The 18,304-nt window shown below is 38.9% G+C and overlaps 1 protein-coding gene across 1 annotated transcript in view; it reads left to right on the top strand.

Annotated features, from left to right (window-relative positions):
• NCKAP1L (NCK associated protein 1 like) overlaps nucleotides 1–18,304 on the top strand; it is a 605,812-nt gene that overhangs the window by 488,862 nt on the left and 98,646 nt on the right. The window contains exon 29 of the mRNA XM_053708267.1: nucleotides 3,544–3,653. Coding sequence (XP_053564242.1) covers nucleotides 3,544–3,653 — 110 coding nt within the window. The remainder of the gene's footprint in view (nucleotides 1–3,543; nucleotides 3,654–18,304) is intronic.

The raw sequence follows: 18,304 nt of genomic DNA, 5'->3' as shown, positions 1-18,304 counted from the left end.
CCATTCAGAGCTTGATAGATAGGCCCCTATGAGTGTATACTTTATTTTAATAGGTTTTACATGTGTTTTGCAAAACTTTTTGTAGCCTAAACACTTTACTTCCGGGGGCCTATTTATGAAAGGTCTGTCGGACATGATCCGACATTGCGGATCATGTCCGACAGACCTTGCTGTATGCGGAGAACAATACGCTCTCCTCATTCAGCATTGCACCAGCAGCTATTGTGAACTGCTGGTGCAACGCCGCCCCCTGAAGATTCGCGACCAATCGGCCACTAGCAGGGGGTTGTCAATAAACCCGATCGTCTTCAATCGGGTTGAATTACGGCGATGTCTGTCCGCCTCTTCAGAGCAGGCAGACAGGTTATGGAGCAGCGGTATTTAGACCACTGGTTCATAACTGGTCTTTCTGGTGAGCCTGAAGGCTCGCCAGAAACACGGGGCTTCAAGCTCCATACGGAGCTTGATAGATAGGCCCCCGGGTCTCAAGTCACGCTAATTTTTCAATCACTCTTATTTGTTGAACTTGAACACAAAGAATAACTTTCAACTTGTAATATGAGCGTTGTTTAGCTCAGTAACAATATACATTGAAAGTTTAGGACCAGCTAAAGGAATCTTGGCCGTACTAAACATTAGTTCTACCAATATCAATTTGTGCGCTAATCCTAGCATGCTATCAATAGTGCTCCACTTGTAATCTGAGCCAATGATGGCAGCTGCCTGGACACACCTCAATTGAATACTTTTAATAAAGCTTTAATAAAGCTCTGGTATCTACATGTTTGTATGTAAAAAAGCTCCAGACTTCAGCAAGTAAAATCAATAATGTTGAGGTGTATTCTTATGTTGTGTTATTCTAATTAGAAAATAAACCTATGAATACCAAAATATGCAAGACACATTTATGTGTGCACACACATTCGCACACACACACACATATACATGAACACACACGCATACAGAAACACACATATACATGAACACACACGCATACAGACACACACACATATACATGAACACACACGCATACAGACACACACACACACACGCATACAGACACACACACACAAACATACACACACACACACACATACAGACACACACATATACATGAACACACACACACACAAACATACACACACACACATACAGACACACACATATACATGAACACACACGCATAAACATACACACATACAGACACACACATATACATGAACACACACGCATACAGACACACACACATATACATACACACACACTAACACACATACAGACACACACATATACATGCTCACACATGCATACAGACATACACATATACATGAACACACACGCATACAGACACACACACATAAACATACATACACACACATATACATGCACACGCATACACACACACACATATACATGCACACATGCATAAACACGCACACACACATACAGACACACACACAGCATGTGACTGTATATGCCATGGCATTAGAATAGAAAGTGTTATGCAAACAGTTCCAATCTGCCGCAGCTTGAAGCAGTGCTCCAAGACCAGTTCACAGAGGTAGAAAAGTGGATCTCAAAAAACAAACTCTTCCTAAACACTGACAAAACTGTCACAATGATCTTTGGAACGAGACCTAAATTACACAAATTACAAAATTCCCATTTACGCATCAAAACAAAATCCAATTGCACACTGACCGCAGTCTACTCTTTCAAATACTTAGGTATATTGTTAGACCCCAATCTATCTTTTGGCCTCCACATAGAAAAACTTGCATCTAAACTTTATCCAAAACTAGGTTCCCTGTGCAGAAACAAATCCTGCCTCAGCCCTACAGTGAAGGAAAAGATTGTACAGCAAATGCTGATGCCTATCATGGATTATGGGGATGTAGTATATGCCCCTGCACCGCAAACTCGCCTTAATAAACGTAATACATTGTATAACTCGTTCTGCCGCTTTGTGCTGCAATGTAACTACAGGACCCACCATTGTGACATGCTAAAAGAACTAAACTGGCTGGCGCTGGAATCCAGGTGCACCCTCCATCTTTCCAGCCTTGTGTTTAAGAGCCTTTCTGGGAAGCTCCCACCCTACCTGAGCAGAATGCTCTCCTCGGCTATTCCCACCTCCTATAACCTCTGATCCAATAACAGCACATTATTTAGCTTGCCTCAATACAAAAAGAAAGCAGCTCGATCCTCCTTTTCCTACAGAGCACCACAATTATGGAATGACCTCCCGCACACTTTAAAAACTTCCCCAAGCCTAAAATCCTTTAAGAGATCCCTCTCTACATATCTCAAAACAGAATGCACCTGTCATGGTTGATTAAATATTTCCTACCTGTTCTATGTTAAATGTTTGCATATATTATGTATTAATATTGTTTCTGTATTTTATTGTACCCTATTGTATCAATGCAATGTTTTGTGGACCCAGCACATACTTGAAAATGAGAGAAATCTCAATGTATCCTTCCTGGTAAAATATTTTATAAATCAATCAATCAATCAATCAATCAATATATATATATGTGTGTGTGCCTATGGGGCATATTTATCAAGCTCTGTATGGAGCTTGAGGCCCCTTGTTTAATAACAGAAGTTATGAAGCAGCGGTCTAAGAACTGCTGCTCTATAACTTGTCCGCCTGCTCTGAGGCCGCGGACAGAAATCCAGAAACTGGTCCAACGCAGTGTCAGGTTAGCACGTGATCTATGTGTTTTTGTTTTTTTAAAGCACATATTGATATTAATAAAAATAAAGTATGCACAAACCTATACACAAAACTTGCTGTAAATAAAAATATATAGTTTAGTACACTCACCCTTTTCTCTTATGGCCAAAATAAACTTTCATGATTCAGATAGAGCATGTAATTTTAAACAATTTTCCAATTTACTTTTATCACCAATTTTGCTTTGTTCTCTTGGTATTCTTAGTTGAAAGCTTAACCTAGGAGGTTCATATGCTAATTTCTTAGACCTTGAAGGCCACCTCTTTCAGAGTGCATTTTAACAGTTTTTCACCACTAGAGTGTGTTAGTTCACGTATTTCATATAGATAACACTGTGCTCGTGCACGTGAAGTTATCTGGGAGCAGGCACTGATTGGCTAAACTGCAAGTCTGTCAATAGAACTGAAATAAAGGGGCAGTTTGCAGAGGCTTAGATACAAGATAATCACAGAGGTAAAAAGTGTATTAATATAACTGTGTTGGTTATGCAAAACTGGGAATGGGTAATAAAGGGATTATCTACCTTTTAAAACAATAAAAAATCTGGTGTAGACTGTCCCTTTAAGGGGTGAAACCTGAAATGTTGCTGTAATTTTGAAGCCATATGATATGGAATAAATATTTATGGATGTAACAGTACTGCTGCTTTTTGTTTTTGCTGTTTACTTTTAAATCTTGCAGAAATTGTCTGTATAGCATATATTTACCAAGGCATTTGACTGCTGTGATTTTAAAGTGTCTAATCTATACACTGCAGTTTATAGCCACTAAGATTAATTAGTCTTTTTTTCCCTCTGCAGGTTACTATAATAATATCCACTGTTTGGCCAAAGCTATCATTCAAGTGTCTGCAGCCTTCTTCACTATCTACAGAAAGAACATAGAAAGCCATCTAAAAGAGTTCTTACGGGTAAGACATTATATTGCATTTACTTGGACCCTGTATTACCCCCAAAAAATATCTGATGTTATTATTTTATCTGTTATGTGATTATTTTTAACAGCAATTATAAATGTATATAAACTGATCACATTGGACTCATAATCAGGTCATTCTTATACATTGTTCCACTCTCTGTTCTTCTTAGTTCAAAATTTCCTCTATCATCATAATCCTTTCTCAAAAGATTTGCTGCTCACCGGTCCACTCTCCTAGCTCTTCATCTCACAGTCTTCTGCCCATCTGTAGTCTCATTCCTGCTGACTTACACTAGTTCTTTATTTGCTTTCTCCCATTGTCAAGAAAACATACAGGGGCCTATCTATCAAGCTCCGAATGGAGCTTGATGCCCCATGTTTCTGGCAAGCCTGCAGACTCACCAGAAACAGCAGTTATGAAGCAGCGGTCACAACGACCGCTGCTCCATAACCCTGTCTGCCTGCACAGAGCAGGCGGACAGGAATCGCCAGAATTCAACCCGATCGAGTACGATTGGGTTGATTAACACCCCCCTGCTGGCGGCCCATTGGCCGCGAGTCTGCAGGGGGCGGCGTTGCACCAGCAGCTCTTGTGAGCTGCTGGTGCAATGCTGAATACGGAGAGCGTATTGCTCTCCGTATTCAGCGAGGTCTGGCGGACCTGATCCACACTGTCGGATCAGGTCCGCCAGACTTTGTTAAATAGAGGCCACAGAGTCCTGGGGGTCAATTTATCAATGTCTGTCCAACATGATATGCTGTAAAGTATTATGTCCGCGCGACATCGCTGAATGCCGACATGCATACGGCATTTAAAATTGCACAAGCAGTTCACCAGAACTGCTTGTGCAATGCTGCCCCCTGCAGATTTGCGGCCAATCAGCCGCTAGCAGGGGGTGTCAATCAGCCCGATTGTATAGGATCGGGCGGATTGCAGACCGCAGTCTGAGAGGCGGCAGACCAGTTATGGAGCAGCGGTCTTAAGACAGGATTGATAGATATACTGTAGATAGATAGATGGATAAATATAAGTAAATGATTTACAGTTATTTCCCCAGGTTACATTATCTACTAGATACTCCTTTTTTCTAGCCTCCTTCTTCAAATGTCCTTATTTTTTCCTATTTACAATAACTCTCTATTTGAAATGTAATAAGTAAACATCAAAGAACATTACAAATCCTCACTCTACAATGCAGTACTTGTTGAATAGTCCTCAACAGTCATTTTAGCCCTCAGTGTTTTTGTTGCAGAATTAAAAAGTAACATTTTGAATAAAAAAAATTAAAAAAACAAACAAACAGTATAGTAGAATGAAAATAAATTTGTGACAAAGTACAATCTGCTTCTGTGCACGAAGGGCACATGCAATATATGACAATACTATAAATTGAGCCAGTGTGTATTCAATACGCTGGCTGAAATATGGCAGCCAGCTGCCGCTCTTGGTGGGGTCACTACACACTATCTATCAAATGGGTATGAAAGCTATAAAATTAGAATAAAAGAGCAATGTTAAATTAAGATCTCAATCAGTTACAAGGCACTGCGGATTGAATTCACAGTGACTTCATTTCACAAGCAAGCAGAGTTAATGGACTGGAAGAGCACAGACCTGCAAATGAAAGCTGCATTATACAGCTCCCATCACAGACATGAAAAGGTAATCATTTTGTTAAGAAAGAGCTTGCACAACTACAAAACATCATCTTAAGGAAATGGGTAATACTAATTTACATAACAGACATGCCTGCTATGCATTAACATTGACAGTGACTTTGTTAAAATAGTGATAAATCATGATCTGACATGTAAAAACTTAATATGAAGGGATGATAATGTGTATGTAAAACACTCCAATAATTCCAGGCCCCAAACCTTCAAAGAAGCACATAATAATGCTTATGAGTGTCTGTTCTTTTTATTATCTGTGTCAAAAATGCTCAGTGTCATAATCAAACAAACTCAATAAATCTGACATAGCTTACTTATAGGTAAAATATGTTTATTATTTTGTAAAAAATGAGAATGAGACACATAGACAACAGCACAGGAAGGTCACAGTCTAATATAGTCTATCCAAGCAATGAGGTCTTTTCCAGTCCATGGGGCCGATTTATCATGGCCCAAATTGGGCCAGATACATCTGTTTTCACGCGAGCCTTCAGGAGCCTTAAGGAGTTAAGAAGCAGCGGTCTTAAGACCGCTGCTCCTTAACTTGTACGCACCCCTGGGGCTATGTACAGCAATCAGCCCGATCACATACGATCGGGTTGATTGACACCCCCTGCTAGCAGCTGATTGACTGTGAGCCTGCAGGGGGCAGCATTGCACATGCAGTTTACCAGAACTGCTTGTGCAATGTTAAATGCCGACAGCATACGCTGTCTGCATTCAGCGATGTCAGGCGGACATGATCACTACAGTGGATCATGTCTGTCCGACTCTTAATAAATCAGCCCCCATGAGTGCTTCAGGCCTCGTTCACTAATATTCTAATATAACTTTCTAGCAGTTTTTTTCTCATGTTTACAAAATCAAAACGATTTTCGTGTTATATTGGATTTGTAATTTAAGCATCTTAACTAACCCTTACTGAGATTTACTATACATTATTATAACTGTACATTTTTTATATTTTGGCTGTTTGTAAAAATCCTAAGGCCAAGATTTATCATTCTCCTATATTTGCGCCTAAAAATGTGCACACTAATAAATTACCCTATTTATCATTCCAAAATGCGACTAAAATTGAGCAAGTTTGATTGTAAAATTCTTCTACTCTTTTCCTGTTCTAATTGGCGCACACATAAAGGTTTCAATTAGATTGTTTTAGTCGTATCTCTTATAGTACGCCTCATTAATTCGACTAGTTACAAATTTATTATTTATTTTCTACTATAGCGGACTGACAGATCTCCTGCAAATGCGTGCATTAAAGGGACAGTCTACTCCAGAATTTTTATTGTTAAAAAATATAGATAATCCCTTTATTACCCATTGCTCAGTGTTGCATAAAAAAAACGTTTATATTAATATTTTCAACAAACTATGAGAGAAGAGCAAGGACCAACAAAATTAATGGCCCAAAACAGATAGGGAATCAAGCACTCTTTTACAAGTAAAGATTGTGTAATCAATCTAACTCTAAATGTTGTGTATAAGAAATAAATCTCTGACCAGCACAATCACAATAAGCAAAATATATTTAATAGTGAGATACCTTATGTACACAATAAGCAAAAATATATTTAATAGTGAGATACCTTATGTACATATTTGCATGTATTATTATGTGATAGCTGGCACTCCATTACTATATGTGTTCCTGAATTTCTTTCAAAGCACCTGATATTACTTAGATCCCTATTACTTTACCTGTCCGGTAGCAATCCCTTGCACAGTCTTGGGTACCGTGTACAGCCTGGGTGTAGTAATATACTTGGTAGTTTTGAACGGCATATATGTCATTTTATATTTTAGATGTGCACATCTCCAGGGTCTAATACTGTCTCATGTATTCAAATAAATTTTAAAACAATTTCTATGTTATGATAATATACACCTAGGCATTTATCTATTTAGCTATTGCTATTTTTTGTATTTAAGGTATCTCACTATTAAATATATTTTGCTTATTGTGATTGTGCTGGTCAGAGATTTATTTCTTCTAAACAACATTTAGAGTTAGATTGATTACATAATCTTTACTTACTACTACTTTACTTTACTACTAAAAGAGTGCTTGATTCCCTATCTGTTTTGGGCCATTAATTTTGTTGGTCCTTGCTCTTCTCTCATAGTTTGTTGAAAATATTAATTTTTATAGGGTCTGCACCATTGAATCTTTTTCAGCTATCTATTTTTTATGAGGCTAACACACACTTATATTAGCCATTTGTTCTGCCCCCCTTTTGGTTGTTTATATTAATATACTTATTACCTCTGTGATTACTTTGTTTCTAAACCTCTGCAGACTGCTCCCTTATCTCAGTTCTTTTGACAGACATGCATTTTATCCAATTAGTGCAGACTCTTAAATAATTCCATGGGAGTGAGCACTATGTTATCTATATTACTTATCTATATGACACACATGAACTAGCAGTGTCTAACTGCACTGAGATAAAAGACAGTTCAACGGATTAGTAATTAGCATATGAGCCTACCTAGGTTAGTTTTCCACAAAGAACACATTGGGGCCTATCTATCAAGCTCCTTATGGAGCTTGAAGGCCCGTGTTTTTGGCGAGCCTTCAGGCTCGCCAAAAATACCAGTTATGAAGCAGCGGTCTAAAGACTGCTGCTCCATAACCTGTCCGCCTGCTCTGAGGAGGCAGACAGACATCGCCACAATTCAACCCAATTGGGTTGATTGACACCCCCCTGCTAGCGGCCAATCGGCCTCAAATGTGCAAGGGGCGGCGTTGCTCCAGCAGTTCGCAAGAGATGCTGGTGCAATGCTGAATGTGGAGAGCATATTGCTCTCCGCATTCAGCAAGCTCTGTCGGAGATGATCTGCAATGTCAGATTATGTCCGACAGGCCTTTCATAAATAGGCCCCCGCCCCCAAGAGAGCAAAGCAAATTTGATGATGAAAGTAAATTGGAAAGTTGTTTAAAATTGCAAGCCCTATTGGAATCATGCAAGTTTAATTTTGACTAGACTGTCCCTTTAAAGTTCTTCAATCTTCATAACTACTGTGGAGAACAGCTTTCAAAATCTATTCTCTACCAGTTGTAGAAGCAATGTTAGAAAAAAAAGGGCTCAACAAGGCACAAAAATAATATATAGTGAAGCGCAATAATAATGTATATTGAAGAACAAAAAAAATATATTGGAGCGCAAAAATAATATCTTATGAGGCGCAAAAATAATATATAAAAAGAAGGGCAAAAATAGAAACCCAAATAATAAAAACAGATCTTTTTTCTTACATGACAGTTTGTTGAAGAGGAGCATTAACAAAGCTACTAGTGGGACTGTATAAATATTGCTATTGGTTGATATACGACGTACATGAAAAATAGTTTCTTATTTTCATTGATAAATAATGCACATATACTAATCCTAAGGGTTTGATTCTCTACAGCTTTCTGTTTAGACAAGTTATCTAAAAAGATCTATCAGTGCTACAATGACTGAAAGGGCAAATTTTACTTTTAGATCTGTGTAAATGACTAAGGAACATTCCCTTTAATTATGTGTGTGAAGAAGAAACACATACATTACAGTAAAGATAAAATGAGTAGTTTAAAAAATGTACAAAATATAAACTAAAAATAGTGATTTAATAAACAAAATAAATATAGTAATGCACAATAAATATCATACAAAGCAGAAATTGCACTCAAAGGAGCCCAATTATCAAGCTCCGAATGGAGCTTGATGCCCCTTGTTTCCGGCAAGCCTTCAGGCTCGCCAGAAACAAGGGGCTTCAAGCTCCATTCGGAGCTGAAACAGAAGTTATGAAGCAGCGATCTAAAGACTGCTGCTCCATAACTTGTCCGCCTGCTTGAGGCGGCGGACACCCCCTGCTAGCGGCCGATTGTCCGTGAAACCGCAAGGGGCGGTATTGCACACGCAGTTCTGGTGAACTGCTTGTGCAATGATAAATGCAGACAGTGTATGCTGTCGTCATTTATCAATGTGCAGCGGACATGATACGCTACATTGTATCATGTCCGCTCGCACTTTGATAAATATGCCCAAAGTACAAAATACAAATCCTAATTTTCATTTATTTCCAATGTAGGATGAGTCTTGCAGTCTCAGCCAGTGGGCAGGATAGGGGAATTCCTTGGATGTATCTGGAGTTCTCTCACAGTTGTGAGATATTCTTTAAGTATTTAACCCTGCAAGTCTCACTGATTTATCATGCCTTATGTATGCTGGCATGTTTCTATTAATGCACTCATTAACCCCTTTGCTACCAGGAATTTCAGAAAAAAACTTGTCCAAAGTACAATTTAATTTCTTTCCTAAGATATGATGAGTCCACAATGTCATCAATTACTAGTGGGAATTTCTATCCTGGCCAGCAGGAGGCAGCAAAGAGCACCACAGCAAAGCTTTTAAGTGTCACTCCCCTACCCATAATCCCCAGTCATTCTCTTTGCCTCTGTCAATGGAGGAGGTGAAGTTTGGTGTCTGAAGAAACTAAATCCTTTATGGGGATAGTTTTACCTGCAAGCAAGGATTTGGGTATAGCTGTAGTGAACGTCAATCTCTGCTGCAGAGTAGTGGTGGCTTTTAAGTAGTTAGGAAGTTGTAAGGTGGTGCTTACTTTGTTTCCTATATAGAAAGCCAGAGTTGGTTACTCTGTTCTTTCTTTTTTCCACAGGTCTCTGCAAGGAGTTTTTGTCCTTTCACGCCTTGTGAGCTGTCTTCCTGCAGGACAGCTAGACTGCAGGTGAGTGTTTTTTTTGTCTTCTAGGTATAAGAGACTTTGCACTTTAGAAGATTCATTATTTATTTTCTGCAGTTTTTCTTTATGTGATTTAGTAATCCTTTAAATGTGATCCGATAGACAGTATGCAGGCACAATGTGATTTGGGGATTGCACAATAGGACCAGGTGCTGCTAGATTTTTTTTATTGTTGTTTATGTAGTAAAGGTTGTTTATATGTCTTTTTCAGATTGCGCGCCTTTTTCTTGTCTGCGCTTTTCCGGATGTGCTGGTCATGTGATCTTTGTGTTTCAGTTATACGGAACAGATTGACATCTCAGTGTTGTTGCTGTAGGCTGTCTCAGTGTATGTGCAGTTGTGTGTCAGTCTCTGTGTCTTCTTTAAGTCTCCTGGAGTTGCGGTAGGCACCTCAGTGTTGCTGAGGTGTAGAGGCTGTCAAGCTTTAGTTTTTTGATAACGTTTTTTGATTTTAGGTTTCTCTTAAAGTGACAGTTGTCACTTTTTCCTTTTTTCCTGGGGCTGATTTTTCTTAGCTATGGACATGAATAATGATGATATTTTTTTTAATAAATGTTTATTATGTTTAGAGGCGCAAATTGTTTCTCCTTTGCAATTTTGTACTACTTGTTTAGCTAGAATGCTACAATGTAAAGAAAAATTATTGCCTTATGAGCTTAATGTCTCTCAGGATGATGCTGTTCAGGCTATGCCGCAGCCTTCTCCTCAAGCGTCCCAAGCCTGTATGGCGTCACATGCAGTGCCCTGCGGTTCCTCTCAACCTCCTAGTAGGGTATATTTGCCTGCAGATTTTGCCGCACAGATATCTTCTGCGGTCTCTGCAGCTTTATCTGCTTTTCCTGTTTTAGGAAAACCCAAGAGGAAAACTAAACACTCAATAGATTGTAAAATGCCTGTTTCAGCAGCATCTTCCTCATAACTCTAGGGAGGATGTTACCTCATTTCCTTCTGATTCTGACAGTGTTAATCTTTTGTCTTAAGTGGAAGAAGTAAGCTTTAGGTTTAAGCTTGAACACCTTCATGTTTTATTTTTTGGCTACTTTGGATGATTCTGACTCTCTTGTTGTAGTTAACCCTAAGACATCTAGTAAGCTTAATAGATTCTATGATGTCTCTTCCTATATGGAAGTGTTTCCTGTTCCAGATCGTGTGATGGAGATTATTGCGCAGGAATGGGAAAAACCAGGGATTCCTTTCTCCCCGTCTTCAGTTTTTAAGAAGATGTTTTACTGTTGCTGAATCCATTAAGGATTCTTGGTGCACAGTGCCTAAAGTAGAAGGGGCTATTTCTTCTCTGGCAAAGAGAACTACGATCCCTATAGAGGATAGTTGCTCTTTTAATGATCCAATGGATAAGAAGCTGGAGGTATATTTGAAGAAGATGTATGTGCATCAGGGTCTTCAATGGCAACCCACAGTTTGTATTACCACAGTGACAAGTGCAGTATCTTATTGGTGCAATGCTTTTTCTGCTTTGTCTGAATCTATTTTAGAGGAAACGTTGTTGGAGGAAATTCAGAATAGGATTAAGGCTCTTAAGGTAGCTAATTCTTTCATTTCTGATACTAACATGCAAATGATTAAATTAGGGGCTAAGCTGTCTGGTTTCTCTGTCTTCGCTTGCAGGGCTTTGTGGCTTACGTCTTGGTCAGCTGATGTTTCCTCCAAGTCTAAGCTTTTGGCACTTCCTTACAAGGGCAAGACTTTGTTTGGGCCTGGACTGGCAGAAATAATATCTGATATTACAGTGGAATAGGATCTTTTCTACAGCAAGACAAGAATATTAGATTTAAGGGACGTCAAAGTAATTTTCGTTCCTTTCGTAATTTCAAATGTCAAAGCCTTCCTCTTCTGCTTCCAAACAAGAGCAATCCAAGTCCTCTTGGAGACCCAGTCAGTCCTGGAACAAGGGGAAGCAATCTAAGAAACCCTCAGCTGAGTCTAAGTCAGCATGATGGGTCGGCCCTCGGTCCGGAGTCGGATCAAGTGAGGGGCAGACTTTCCCTGTTTTATTGGGAGTGGTTACTTGAACATAAACTGAGATTTTAGGAAATATCACTTTGATACATTTATTTTAGATGTAGCCAGTCTCCCACAAAATACTTGATAAGTCATAGCCTGTGCTATTTGAATGCCTTTTCCTACATAGTCTATAATTTTTTCTTGTTATTTCAATAACACATATAGTCAAATACAAAAAATATCTCCATTCTATTGTACAATACATTGAGTCACGACCATAGCATTATATATGCTTTTTTCGAGTTTCTTCTATCTATTTAGTGGCTCACTCACTCTGATCCCTCACAATTGCAATGCTCTCTCATTTCGCCAACAATCTTGTACTATGCTATTTATTGGCCTTACTTGATTTTGTTGCCAAATAGTTGAATTAACGATACAAATCATCTCACGGCAATAAGCCTTTACGCTCTGTATTTTCATTATTTCACTTTCTCCTTTTTGGCTCTTACTGTCCAGATTTACACACACACTTGTTGTGACTTATTCGTATGTTTTAAAATTCATATTCACAGCAACAAACTTATTTTTATCCTTTTTTTTATTCTATTTATTTGTACTGTATTTATTATATTTGTAAACACTCAACACTATTCATGTGGATCTTGATTGGCATTTTTAATAACCAATGATTTACCAGCACTATTTGAACTCTGACAAAAGCTGGACCGATCAGACTTACACACAGCCTATGTAGTATTTCAGGGACTGACAATCTTCATATTCCTCTTGATAAAGTCAGACGCTACCGGACGAAATGCATTGAGGTCATCAACGCTCCGACGTCACTGACATCCTCTGACAAACCAGGTGCTCAACACTAGCCCACAGGTACAGCGCATACCACGGACGAGGCTTTGGAAACTTCTCCATCTATTCCTGGCAATCCTAGGATGTTAAGAATTACAGAGTTTTTATTGCTAATATTGCTTGTTTTTACTACAATCTTGTAAGTGTTTATTTTATGGTGCGCAAGATGTGTGCTTATTGAATACTTTTACTTTTAGATGGGATGCGCTGTGTTTTCTGTTTCTCCAAGTTTCTCAGGGTGCCGTCCATCAAAATGGAGACCATTCGATCCATTCTTCCTTTGATCCAGGAAGGTCAGTTTTCAGTTTGTGACTCTACAGCTCCCAGAATTTTTTCCAAGGTTCTGGAGGCTCTCTTGGCAGTAATCAGGTCTCGGGGAATTGCAGTGGCACCTTACTTAGATGACATTTTGGTTCAGACGCCATCTTTTCAACAAGCAAGCTCCCATACAGAGATCTTGTTGTCTTTTCTATGTTCCCACGGATGGAAAGTGAATCTGGGAAAGAGTTCCTTTGTTCCAGCTACAAGGGTGGTGTTCTTAGGGACTATAATAGATTCCCTATCTATGAAGATTTTTCTGACGGAGGTCAGGAAATCCAAAATTCTCTCTGCTTGCCTTTTTTTCAATCTACTGTTCGACCATCTGTAGCCCATTGTATGGAAGTAATTGGGTTTATGGTCGCTTTCATGGACATCATTCTCTTTGCTTGATTCCATTTGAGAGCTCTGCAATTATGCATGCTCAAGCAATGGTACAGAAACCATTTGGATCTATCCCAGAGGTTAGATCTAGATGTGTTAACGAGAGACTCTCTTCCGTGGTGGTTTTCTCAGGAACATCTGTCTCAGAGCACATGCTTCCGGATACCTTCTTGGGTGATCTTGAATATGGATGCCAGCCTGCTAGGCTGGGGAGCAGTCTGGGACTTGTTAAAGGTGCAGGGATTATGGACTTGGGAGGAGTCTGCTCTCCACATAAGCATCTTGGAGTTGAGAGCAATTTACAATTCTCTGTTAACTTGGCCTCAGTTGGCTTTAGCCCGCTTTATCAGATTTCAGTCGGACAATATCACCTCAGTGACTTACATCAAACATCAGGGAGGAACTCGGCGTTCCTTAACCATGAGGGAGGTGGCTCTGGTTTTTCAGTGGGCATAAGCTCATGATTGTTGTCTATCTGCCATCCACATTCCAGGAGAGGACAATTGGGAAGCGGATTTTCTGAGCAGACAGACTTTTCATCCTGGGCAGTGGGCTCTCCATCCGGAGGTGTTCTCCAGGTTAACCCTCAAATGGGGGTGCCGGAATTAGATCTGATGGCGTCTTAGCAGAACACCAAGCTTCCAAGGTACGGTTCAAGTTCAAGAGATCCGCAGGCAGCTCTGATAGATGCTCTGGTGGTGCTTTGGGGGTTTGGTCTAGTTTCTGTGTTTCCTCCGTTTGCTCTCCTTCCACAAGTCATTGCTCGTATCAAACAGGAGAGAGTGTCAGTTATTCTAATAGCTCCTGCATGTCCACGCAGGATCTGGTATGTAGACCTAGTGAACATGTCATCTCTGCCTCCTTGGAGGTTGCCTCTGAGGAAGGATCTTCTAACTCAGGGTCCTTTCTTCCATCCAAATCTCGTTTCTCTGAAACTGAGTGCTTGGAGATTAAACGCTTAGTTTTGTCTGAGCGGGGTTTTTCTGAGTCTGTCATTGAGACCATGATTCAAGCTTGCAAGCCTGTGCTCGGAAAATTTACCATAAGGTATGACGTAAATACCTTAATTGGTATGACTGTAAGGGCTACTCTTGGAGTAGGGTTAGGATTCCTAGAATTTTGTCTTTTCTCCAGGAAGGTCTGCAAAAGGGATTGTCAGTCAGGTCAGATTTCTGCTTTATCTATTTTGTTGCATAAGCGTTTGGTGATTATGCCAGATGTTCAATCTTTTTGTCAGGCCTTGGTAAGAATCAAGCCTGCGTTTAAGTCGGTTACTCCTCCTTGGAGTCTTAACCTTGTTCTTAAGGTTTTGCAGCAGACTCCGTTTGAGCCAATGCATTCCATAGATATTAAATTATTATCTTGGAAGGTTTTGTTTCTTGTTGCTATTTCTTCTGCGAGGAGAGTTTCTGAACTCTCGGCTTCGCAGTATGTTTCTCCTTTCCTTATCTTTCATGTGGATAAGGTGGTGCTGCGTACTAGGTTGGGTTTTCTTCCTAAGGTGGTTTCAGCTAGGTATATTAATTAGGAAATTGTTGTTTCTTCTCTCTGTCCCAATCCTTCTTGTCAGGAGCGTCTGTTGCACAACTTAGATGTAGTGCATGCTTTAGAATTCTATTTACAGGCGATTAAGGGTTTTTGCCAGTCTTTTGCACTTTTGTTTGTTTCTCGGGAAAGCGTAAGGGTCAGAAGGCTACTGTTACTTCTCTTTCCTTTTGGTTGAGAAGTCTGATTCATTTTGCTTACTAGACTGCTGGACAGCAGCCTCCTGAGAGAGTTACAACTCATTCCACTAGGGCTGTCTCGTCTTCTTGGGCTTTCAAAAATAAAGCTTTTGTGGAACAGATTTGCAAGGCTGCAACTTGGTCCTCTCTGCAAACTTTTTCAAAATTTTATAAATTTGATACTTTTGCCTTGACTGAGGCATCTTTTGGGAGGAAGGTTCTTCAAGGGTTGTGCCTTCTGTTTAGGTCCACCTGTCTTTTCCCTCCCGAGTCATCTGTGTCCTCTAGCTTGGGTATTGGTTCCCACTAGTAATTGATGATGACGTGGACTTACCATATCATAGGAAAGAAAACAAAATGTATGCTTACCTGATACATTTATTTATTTACGGATATGGTGAATCCACGACCCCACCCTTATGTTTAAGGTTATTTTTTACTAAACCTCAGGCACCTCTACACTTTTGTGTTATTCCTTTTTCAATTTCCCTTTGGTTGAATGACTGAGGATTATGGGTAGGGGAGTGATACTTAACAGCTTTGCGGTGGTGCTCTTTGCCACCTCCTGCTGGCCAGGACAGATATTCCCACTAGTAATTGATGACGTTGTGGACTCACCATATCCGGAAATAAATAAATTTATCAGGAAAGCAAAATTTTTTATTTATTTTTTTAGCATTTTTGCTATCACTGCGTTTAACCCCTTCACTATGGGACGTTCAGAGAAGAACTTGCCCAAAATACCGGAGAATTTTTTGCATTTTTACTATCACTCCATTTAAACAGAAGTAGAGCCTTGTTTTTTTTTATTTACCTGTTAAAACCGTATATTTTTTTAAAGTGAACATCACAAGGAATTGATCTAAGCCCATTTTCGTATATTTCATGCCACCATTTTCCCGACGATTAAAATGCAGTAAAATAGTTGTGAACTCTAAATGCAAAAAGTTCCAAAAAAATCTAATAAAAATTAAATGAAGAATGTAATAAAAGTAGTGCAAGGCAAATACTACAAAAAAAGTGTTTAATAGAATAAAATACACTAAAAACATGGAAAGCATTTGTCAGCCGTCTGTTTCTTCAGGCATGTAAGAACAGTGAAAGTGGGCGCCTTTTATACACATAATCTTAACGGTTGCTATGGTGATGTTAGCAAACATTTAGCATGTGCCTAATACTTTGCTTGAATGATGTGAAACTACAATTAAAAAACAATTATTATGCAATTAGATTTATTAGCTAATCATAATAATAATAATATTTTAGAAGTAAGACTAAAAATTTTAAGAACAAACACAAAAATACTTAGTGTCGTTGTTTTCAAGGATACTACTGGCTCTCAACTGATCTTGTGATCTGGTTAAGTAAATATGGTGATTGACTTATAGCTTAAAGGGCCACTAAACCCAAAATCTTTCTTTCATCATTAAGATAGAAAATACAAATTTAAACAACGTTACAATTTACTTCTATTATTTATTTTGCTTCATTTTTTAGATATCCTTATTTGAAGAAAAAGCAATGCACATGGGTGAGCCACTCACATGAGGCTTCTATGTGCAGCAACCAATCAGCAGCTACTGAGCATATCTAGATATGCTTTTCAGCAATGAATATCAAGAGAATAAAACAAATTAGATAATATAAGTAAATTAGAAAGATGTTTAAAAATGCATTCTCTTTCTAAATCATGAAAGAAAAAATGTGGGTATCATGGCCCTTTAAGAGAAATTCAGTTGGTGAAAGGTAATGTATAGCATTTCTTTCTTGTTTACTGTTATGTCCAATTGGACATGAGGGGGCCATGTGTATTTTGTAATTTTCAATTGGTGAAAGGAAAATTACATCACAAACTGCCAACCAATCTGTTTCTCAGAAAAACTTAACTTATCTTTGTAGTGGTTTGACAATTCTCGATTTGTCAAAATGGAAACATTAAAAACAGAGGGAGAATACTTTTATAAGCATCAAAATACTTAGAAACGATTCACTTCCAGACCGAAGCCGGTAAAAAAAATGACCTGATATGAATAATATAAATAGAGTATCTGACTGGTCTTGTACATGTCATAGGGTGACAGAATGGGGAGATTTGTAAAATCAGTATGCTGTGTTATTTGAAGATCTCTTGAAATGGGTGATTGGAAAAATAAATAAATGAATGATTTGGATAAAAACAGAAGGAATAACTGTATCAAATGAGAAATATACATTAATTGTTAAAAATGGCGTGGTGAAGTGTTTTAAATACCTTCCTGATCCCTCTGAAACAGCAATCTTCTCCCACCTAGTAATCAGTCACCGCCTTCTTAAGTACTGGCAGTCTACCCATTGTACCCAGTGTAGGGTCGTTAGTAATTCATTTTATTTTTCTTTAATGTAGGGATCCTTCCTCCTCCCTGATCACTCTGAAAGAGCTCTCTAATCCCCCCCCCCCACACACACACACTGCTTATCACCATCCTAGGTACTGACAGAAAGTCTGCATGTACCTGTGTAGGCCTTTATTACAATGATTTTCTTTTTATGTTTATTTTAATTTTTCTGCCCCCTGGTTGTGGGTCCCACTGTTAAAGCTTACAGCTGGACCACAACCTGCGCCAGAGTGTTTGACTTCGGTACTATGTCAGCACAGTACGCTGAGCAAAGTGTCATGTGACATAGTACCTATGTCAATTTGGTGCAAGGGGTTAAACTAATAGAAAAAGAGATGTACATAAAACAAGAAACAAATATGTTAAATTATACTAAAAACAGTTCAGTTTGCTTTGTATTTGTTTAAAAAAAAAATATTGCTCTCAGTGCTGGCTTTTCAACGCCACATTCCCTCAGCCTTGCAAGATTCTTCATTCTAGAAAATTTCAATTCGCTTCTCATCTGGATTTCAAAGTTCAGGACCCTTTTTTAGAGAATTGAGTGAGGTCTTCCCACTTGATGGTCAGAGCAATGATTTCACAAA

This window comes from Bombina bombina, chromosome 3 (genome assembly GCF_027579735.1).
Source record: "Bombina bombina isolate aBomBom1 chromosome 3, aBomBom1.pri, whole genome shotgun sequence".
NCBI lineage: Eukaryota > Metazoa > Chordata > Amphibia > Anura > Bombinatoridae > Bombina > Bombina bombina.
This window is presented reverse-complemented; position numbering and strand designations above follow the sequence as displayed.